Source organism: Mastomys coucha, unplaced genomic scaffold (assembly GCF_008632895.1).
Source record: "Mastomys coucha isolate ucsf_1 unplaced genomic scaffold, UCSF_Mcou_1 pScaffold1, whole genome shotgun sequence".
Taxonomy (NCBI): Eukaryota; Metazoa; Chordata; class Mammalia; order Rodentia; family Muridae; genus Mastomys; species Mastomys coucha.
This window is the reverse complement of record NW_022196891.1, coordinates 86,333,863-86,343,015: the sequence shown is the minus strand read 5'-3', so window position 1 is coordinate 86,343,015 and position 9,153 is coordinate 86,333,863. Positions and strand designations below refer to the sequence as shown.

Genomic DNA, 9,153 nt, shown 5'->3' with positions numbered 1-9,153 from the left:
CTCCTCCTCCTCCTCCTCCTCCTCCTCCTCCTTCTTCTTCTGGATTGTTATTGTTATAGCACTGTATAGGGAAGGTTCTATTATTGTTTCCAATCCACAGAGAACATTATCCTAAAGCGGAGTGCTTGAGAAGCACGCATGTCTAGTGACAGGTGGTAGACTGAGGATTTGAACTTGGGATTTGGTTCCCTAGTGAAATCAAACAAAAACAAAAACAAAACTTCATATCTGAAAAAGTGAAAGATAGTCTGTCTGTCTCTGCTTCCAGTTGCAGTGACAACCAGGGAACATTAGCCAAGATGTGGGTCAGGGGGGCGGACTACCTGTCACTTCTAACAGCACTCAGGTGAAAGCTGCTTAGACACCCAGCCATCAATATGACGACACACACTGCCATCCTATTAATTTCTTCACCACTTACTGTGGCTTCTGAGATAAAATATCTGAGAAAGCAACTGACTGAAAGAAAGAAGGAAGGAGGGTGGGAGGCAGGGAGGAAGGAAGGAAGAGGGAGAGTGAAAAAACTAGAGGGAAGGAGAGAAGAGGGGAAGAGAGGGGAGAGAAGGGGGAGGGACAAGAGGGGAGGGGAGGAGAAGGTAGTTTTACTTGAGGAGTCCCAGTTCAAGCAGGATACATATCATGGCAGGGCAGGCACGACAGCAGGGTACCAGCCAGCTGGTCATATTGCATTGGCAGTCAGGAAACAGAGAATGGACAGGAAGTGAAGCCAGGCTGTAAAGGCTTAAGTCCCGCCCCCAGCTCCATCTCTTAAGCTCCCATAACTTTCCCAAACATTGCCACCATCTGAGGACCAAGTATTCAGAGCCTGTGGGGTCATGGGACATGGAAGCCTTGACGCACCCAGCATGCTGAGGAGGGCTAGGTGGCTGACAGAAACTAGGAGGGAAAACAGGCGCTAACGTGGAAAGGGGTCCAGACAGGTTTGAAACAGACATTTGCAAAGCAATTCATTTACGAGGCACATCCCCTCCCCTTACAAAATATGGAAAAGGAAGAAAATAAAGGTTAGCAAATACAAAAGCAGCAGCATGTAGGCTTCCTGGTGTTGACTTTCATCACCAGTATGTCAGAATGGGGTGGGGGTTACGTCATAGAGATGTGTTCATTTACCCAACAGACATCGATTGAATGTCTGCTACATGCTCCATACCTGGGGTGGAGGGTCTACCACTTCTAGCTGGAGACAACAGGAAGTTAACCCCTGAAAAGATTAATAGTTGACTTTTGATAAGCAAAGTATAATTTGTATAGTAAAATTCCTTTTGTAAGATGAGAGAGAGAGAGTGTGTGTGTGTGTGTGTGAAAGAGAGAGAGGAGAGAGAGAGAGAGGAGAGAGAGAGAGAGAGAACACTTCCAAAGGAAGGGGAAGTGAGTCTTCTAGAAGAGTAATGACCTTTCGGGGTATGACAATAAGTTACATGTCATGTCTGATTCTTTTGTTGCTCATTTAGACAGAGAATGTAGTTTCATTTGCTTAGTTTATTATATTAAATTTCCTGCTAGGAAAAGCTCATAAATGAGCAGACTAACCCTTGCTCTTCTTACTCTTGGATAATTGTGACTTGTGAAATAGAGCCGGCAAATTTCTCCATAAAATCACCAGCAGTAGGGCAATCAGGTAGGATCAGAAATAATTAGCATTTATAATAAAATGTCATCTACCTTTCAAAGGTCTGTGAGTGGCTTAGGTCATAGAGTGGGTTCCTGGGTTCGTATGTGCTCTGAGTGGCTTAGGTCATGGAGCAGGTTCCTGGGTTTGTATGTGCTCAGAACCATTTCTATAGGTCCTTGTGGCTGGCGAAGTTCATACCCTCGCCAGGTTGTTAGGTTGACACTTGTGTAGCTGGTGGTGGATCAGGCAGGCCAAGTGGCTTCTGTCCTTCCACCCGTACTCAACTGACAGAACTGCCTTGATCCTCATGGTTCCTCAAGCCAACCTCAGAACAGACTTGCTAGTTTATTTCTCTTTGCTCTCCCCAATACAGAAATAATGTATCTTCTTCTTCATCTAGGCAACATTTCTGAGCTCCAAATCCTAGGATGCATCTCAACCTAACAGCAGCATAGCTACCAAGTCCCGCCCAGGTCACCCAGGCTAACCCTTCATTCTCTTCCTTAGTCCTGGGGCCTCTACAGTGACCCGTTCTACGTCAAAGTCCTTGAAGCTATGGGCAAATGAAAGCAATAGATGACACCCCAAAGATTTAGGGACACATTACATGATTTCCTTTTTAGCTGAAGGGGTTTACAACCCCATAGGAAGAACAACAATGCCACTCAATTAGACCCCTCCATAACTCCCAGGAACTAAGCCACCAACCAAGGAGTACACATGGCTCCAGCTGCATATGTAGCAGAGGACGGCCTTGTCAGGCTTCAATGGGAGGAGAGGTCCTTGGTCCTAGGAAGGCTCGATAGATGGCCCAGTGTAGGGGAATCCAGGGCGGGGAGGCGGGAGTGGGTGGATGACACCTCATAGAAGCAGGGAGAGGAGGCTGGGGTAGGGGATTTCTTTTTTTGGGGGGGAGACTGGGAAAGGGGATAACATTTGAAATGTAAATAAAGAAAATATTCAATAAAAAAGGGAGAGATTTCCTTTTTATAGTATTTGAAATGTTTTGTGTGCGTGTGTTTGTGTATGTGCATGCACGTGTGGAGGTCAGAGGTCAACTTCAGATGTTTCTCAGGTGGCTTCTACTTTCATTCATTAATTAACTAATTAATTAACAAGACGGGGGTCTCTCACTGGCCCAGAGCTCTCTCAGCTAGCTTAGGCTGGCTGGCCAGTAAATTGAATCAATCCTCCTGCTTCACCCTCCACAGTTTTTGGATTACAAGTCATTTATTCCCCACTGCACCTGACTTGGCATTGATATTTCTGTGACAGGCACTATTGCACACACAAAAAAGTGTAAGGCTAAGGCCTTATAAATATAATTTTATTTCTCAAGTTTATGTTCATAATATTTTAGAGCCAAACGTGTAGGAATTCACCTCTGTATGGCTGCTAATCACAGTCCCTGCGAGAGCATAGACAATTTCTCAGTAAATCCCCCCAAATAAAACAAGACTCACACAAGATGTAGCTCCCGTGTGTTGATGGCGTCTCTCTTCTTGGCCCCCATGCTCCAGGTGGGAGAGTTCAGAGCGCATGCCGCCGAGTGGACAGCCAACGTCACGGCCGAGTTCAAGGAAACGAGGAGGCGGCTGAGCGTGGAGATCTACGACAAGTTCCAGCGCGCCACATCCGTGAAGCGCAAGCTCTCCGCAGAGCTGGCGGGCAACCACAACCAGGAACTGACTCCGTGTCGGAGGACCCTGTCTGTGAACCACCTGACCAGCGAGAGGGAAGTCCTGCCTCCCTTGCTGAAGGCTGAGAGCATCTACCTGAACGGTCTGACACCACACTGTGCTGGGGAAGACATAGCCGTCATTGAGAACATGAAGTAGCTCTTCTCTTGGAAGAGTCCCGAGCTGGAGCGGTTAGGGAGGGCTTCTCTAGGCTCTTTCGTGACGGCTGCTGGTAGCATTTAAACCTTGTGCATGGTGAGCTCGAGGGGAAAGCAAATAGATACACCCATCTGGTCACCTTACATCCAGGGAGTGTGGAGTCCTGAGGCAGGCGGCACTCTGAGGAGGCCCGTGAGCTGTCCACTGAGTGGCGAGTGACGGAAGGGCGGTGCCCGATGCCATTTTTGTGCCCAGACTGTTTTTCCCCTTTTCCTCCCTCCTAACGTGCCATGAGGCCTCTGAATGAATCTGAATGCTTTGCTGGTCATGTAGCTTGGAGAGATCAGCCCTTGGTTTTTTTCAGGGTTCACCTAACTGAGCCTGGAGACTGACCACGTAGGGATGACAACATTTCTTTTTTGTAAATGGCAAGAAATTCTTACGCAGCCTTTTACCTAAGAGATTTTCTGCCAGTGCCTTATCTTACGAAGAAACAAGACCCTGTCTGATGGGCTGGTGGTTCCTCCCCTCCCCACACCTCACCCTGGGCTCACCTCTGCTGGCGCTCACCTCTCTCCTCCCCTTCGCGTACCTTCTTGTGCTGGAAGCAATGTGTTAGCTTGACGGAAGAAACAGATGCCAGCCGCGGGCACAGAAACAGCATGGAAGCTCTGGCTTCCATGGGCACTGCAGAGAAGGGAGGTCAGAGAAGGCCTCTCTGAGTATTTATTTGACCGGGGTACCAATGGTACAGCTGTATGTATGTACAGAGTAATAACTCCCAGGCTGGTACCCGTGGCTGCTTCCACACAGTACCCCCCCCCCTTTTTTTATCCTGGCAGTATTTGGAGTTTATCATTTATTAATAACTAGTCATTTTTAAAGGCAGAAGAAGACATGAGCACATACATCTGTAATCTAAGCGATGTAATAAGAAAACCGCTCAGACTGGTATTACAAGGTGATCTCAGACAGTCGATATGGATTCATTCTGACGAGAAGGAAACAGTGAGACCACACGTGATGTGCATTTGCTAATACACGGCTCACTGTCAGCTTGGACCAGCCCATGAGGTACATCAGGCTTATACGTTTTTCTTTTCTTAAGTGGTTCTTGCCAAACTGGAGGGAGGGGAGATGCCCTTCAGAAGGGGGCGCAGCCCCAGCCAGCCCAGAGTCCCTCTGTGGTTCTGACGGGGTGCTGGACTTGGGATCACTGTGAGCTTTGCACATGGAGAGATACAGACTGTGGGCCTACGGCATCTCTAACAGTAGAGAGAAAGCTCAGTAGCACAATCTAACCCCCCCCCCCGAGTTACTTTTTGTTTAAGAGAAGGCTGATAATTCATTTAATTTAAATTTATATCCTATAATTCTTTTTTGGATGTTTCAAGATACAGAAAAAATTCAGTCCCTGCATCTAACAAACCTCTGCCCTTTCTTCCATGCCCGTACTTACATCTACTGAACACTGTATATGTAATTTTTAAATTTTTAAAGTGCAGATGGAAAATGATTCCTCTACATGTAATCGCAAAATTTTCTTTCCCTTCTGGGGGAGGGACGGGCTTACATGAACACGTGGCATTCAGATTAAAGTCTTAAGAAACAAACCCAGGATGTTTAAAAACATGAAAAGATTCATATTTTCCAAAATTTGAATTTAAGCTATAAATGTAAATATATATCCAGTTCGCTTGCAGACAGAGAGTACTTTTATAAACCTATGAAGATTCTAACAAAAATTTTAGAATGTCGGGCTCCTTTTACAAAGAAAGCTACACCCATCTCCTGAATAACCATTCTGGAAGTTGATATGGTGGGATGTACCACATATAAACTGTGAACCGGAGGACAAATAAAGTTTGTAATTAAAATCAGCTCTTTCCATGTCTCCTTTTTGCTGTGAGAATTTCCATCTCATTTAAGCCTCGTGGGACTGAGGGCCTAGCACCTTTCCTGCTGAATTATTGTCATTTCTTTATCCATAATAGCTAAGAAATTGTGCGGAGCTGCCCTTGTTGGTGATCGAACCTGGAGCCTTGCACATGTGCACACGGTATTTGTAACAAAGGGTTACACTGCTATTTGCTTGGTCTTTAAGATAGAGTAGCACAGGCTAGCTCCTACTGTGTGAGTTTCTCAGCTTACCTCTAGAGTGCGGGAACTAGAGGCATGTGCTACCATTCCTGTTCCTCTGGGAGTATTTATGATGTTGAATACTGATGTCTTTAAATACAATACATACACAGCAGTCATTAGAGGCAGTTGGTCCAAAGCAAGCAGGCTGCAGTTTGTGGAAGACGGTATTTGAAATGGCATCACGTTTCTACATGTCTTATCACATATGTAAACCATTCTATCGCTGCTAGAACTTGTCTTGACCCTGACGTAGTCTGAATAATGAACACAGACGAGCTGCTGACATTTGTAGAAAAGAATAATCAGGTATCTGAGTGGTGTTAGAGCATTAGCAGGACAGCTGCCAACCAACCATCTGGACTTTCTGCCCCAAGTATTGACTACTTACCATTTTCCTTTTCCCTTTCTACCCCTTTAAGCAGTGCTGGGGATTAAGCCTGGGGCCGTACATGCTGGTAAGTGCTCTATCCCCGAACCATAACTCCAACCCTTTTCTATCTTCTTACGGGGTCACGCTGAGTTGCCTAGGCAAGACAGATGTGCAATACCACGCACTGATGTATGGACTGATTCTGTATCCATATCTGAAAACTGGTCCCTACGCCTGTGGTTTGCATATAAATGCTCCCTATAGGTGCGTGTTTGTGAACACCTGGTCCCCGTCTGGTCATGCAGCCTGGGAAGGTTGTGGAACCTTTAGGAGATGTGTCACTGGTCCCTTGGGATGGGCTTGGGGGTTTTATAGCCTAGCCCCTCGTCTTGCTTGCTCTGTTACATAAGTAGGGATGACATGTGACCAGCCGGCTTTCTGTACTTGTGTCCTTCCTGCTTGTGACCAGGTCTTCCAGTCAGGATGGACTCTACCCCTCAGGCACTGAAACCCTAACAAACCCTTCATCCCCTAAGCTGCCTTTGATCAGGGTGTGTTACAGGGAAGTACAAGAAGCGAACCCGTGCCATTGCATCTGGATGCGGGGAGGTTTTATCACAGCTTGAATAGTTCAGCAGTCGAGATCAGTTTTCTTTTCCTGACCTTCGTTTTCTTATTCTTCTATGAAGAATGCTGCTAAGGATTTTGATATAACCTTGAATTTTCTAGTGAGGGTTTTTTTTTTCCCCTGCTGGATCAGTAATAAGAGTACAAGCTCTATCTTGGAGGATATTTGGAAAAAGAAATTTAGTTCTGAAACAAAGGTCAGATATTCCCAGGACTTTATTCTCGGCTCTGGGTGCCGGGTGTTGTTCTTTGCCCAAAGCTTAGGCTACTAAAGAAGAAAATGACTCCTCTAGAGTTCTTTTAGTTTGGCTGCACACATTTTTAATCATTGTTCAATGATTTATGGTGCACGCCCCCCATTTATAGCTCCTTCTTTTAATTCTGCAAAATGTGAAATACATGAAGCTCAAAGGGACTCAGGTATGCGTCTTGGCACCTGGGGTAAAAGGGTGAGGGGCTATATGTGGGAGGCTTTGTGCATCTTTCTCAGACTCCAAGAAATAGATGACCAGGAAAGAGATCAAATCCCACTCGATTCCATGTCAAGATAAGCCAGCAGAATTGCCTTGATTCTCTAGGCTGGATGTTTAAAGGGACAGGTTTCAGATGAAATGCCCAAGCTCAGTTCTAGACACACCGGAGGCCTGAGATGGCTGTGCAGCATTCAGTGTCTGGTTTTATTCTCCACATTTCTTTAAATTGTTGCTGTTCTCAGAAAATTCATTATATAGTTATAGAAGTTTTCATTTCTTATTAAGGTGGAGTATGAATTTGTGGGAAGTACTTATAAAGATGTCTACACGAGTCTCCGAATTATTAAAATTAATATTTCCTGTGCTAACATGTGTTCAGAGAAATAATTTACAGTGGCATTACTGACCTGAATGTGCTCTGGCATAATTTTCAGTGTAATGTGATATTACCTGTCTACTTGGCAGGAATTTGGAAGGATACCCCACTTTACTGCTTTACAGTGGGGGTTGTCATAAGGCCTGCCTGTCCCTGTCACCAGACCCCACCTTGGACGTTTGTGTCCCTTTCGCGATACATCTCCACATAAAACATATTTGTTCCCTCCTGAAAGATGGGAGTTTAAGAACATAGTGTTAGGATCCGTCTGCTTTCTGTAAGTCTCTGAAAGACATTCCCGTGTCAAGATTTCTCACCTGGGAAATAAGTTTATATCCTGGGAGGTCTTAGTTCTGTGCACCACACACATCCTGCTTCTTACCACTCCCCTGCCTCTTGCCTGGGAATCAGAGAGTGGAGAGACAGGCTCTCTTTGTGAACTTTGTGAAGCCTCCCTCCTCCTCAGCTCAACGATCAGTCTCCCATGTGAGCCGCTTTGACTCTGACTCTCTTCTGAGACCCTGCTGTACCATCTGTCTCTGGTGCTTTGGACTGAATTCTCCTCAGAGCCCTGTTATGCTGTTAACTGTCTGTCTGTCTATCTGTCTGTTTTCCTGTCTGTCTACGGCTTTAATGACTCTTATAAGAAATTCATTGGTTCCCAGGAGTCGGCGTCCCCTTGAACTCCACTCCCACCCTACCCAGGACCTGACAGATAGTTCCAAAGGCGGCTGTGCTGTGTTGTTTTGACTCAGTGCCGCTGTTCACTAGCCTCAGTGTTTTGCGGTTCCACTGTACATAAATAAACCCATGCATTATCTCCCTGTTATCAACTACAGAAAGCATCTACATCCCACCAGGCGTGGCTCCATTGACATTTCCGTTGGGTCTGGTTTTTCTCTCTAGAGTATTTCTGACTTCATGTAACACTCCCTGGCAGGTCTTCATTGTGTCTGCCTGGCTCTCTCTCAGACCTGATGTCTCTCTGGACTTCACAGCCTTCTAGGCTGCTCACTGGCTATCGCAACGTGTAAAAGCTTACCTGTTTCCTAAGACTCCCCGCCTCGTTCTCGGATGTGACCCTCTGGTACCATTATCTATTTTGGAGACTGGTTATCTACCAGGCCCAGCAAATCGTACTTAGGATGTCATTTTTCTCTTCCTTAGCTCCATATCCACCCACATCTAAGCTCCACTGACTCACATTCCAGGGACATCTCGTAAATATGCATACTCAAAGCCACTCTAGTCATCACTGCCTTCCTCCCTTTACTACCTGGTTTTGTGTTGCTGGTCCCTGTCTCTGCTCGTGCAGTGGTCACTTTAGAGTGCAAACTTGATCGTTACAATCTCCAGTTCTAATTCTTACCTGTCTTTTATTATTTGGGAGGAGGGTGAGGTGGGGAGACCCTGTCACATGACCCAGTCTTTTGGTTTACTCTATTCCACATCTCCAGATTCATCAGCATCACCAACACCTCTCTCCACCCCAGCCCACTGCATCACAGCTTGTTTCAAGCTTATGCAGATGTTGTCTTTGTGAGTGATGCCCACTGGCTTTCACCTGGTGTTTTTTAATTCAACAGATCTATAGGCATCCTTCAGAGCCTAGCTGCAGTGTCACTTTCTCAGATGCCTTCCCAGGTGCCTTTGTGATGCTCTCCATTCAAGTCCTCCCCACTGATCTAGCTGGT

General features: G+C 46.0%; 1 protein-coding gene across 4 annotated transcripts in view; it reads left to right on the top strand.

Annotated features, from left to right (window-relative positions):
* Kcnk2 (potassium two pore domain channel subfamily K member 2) overlaps positions 1–5,351 on the top strand; it is a 200,359-nt gene extending 195,008 nt beyond the window's left edge. For all 4 annotated transcript variants that reach the window (XM_031338419.1, XM_031338429.1, XM_031338438.1 and 1 more), the window contains exon 7: positions 3,154–5,351. In XM_031338419.1, coding sequence (XP_031194279.1) covers positions 3,154–3,471 — 318 coding nt within the window. In that variant the 3' untranslated portion in view covers positions 3,472–5,351. The remainder of the gene's footprint in view (positions 1–3,153) is intronic.
* The last annotated feature ends 3,802 nt before the right edge of the window (positions 5,352–9,153 follow it).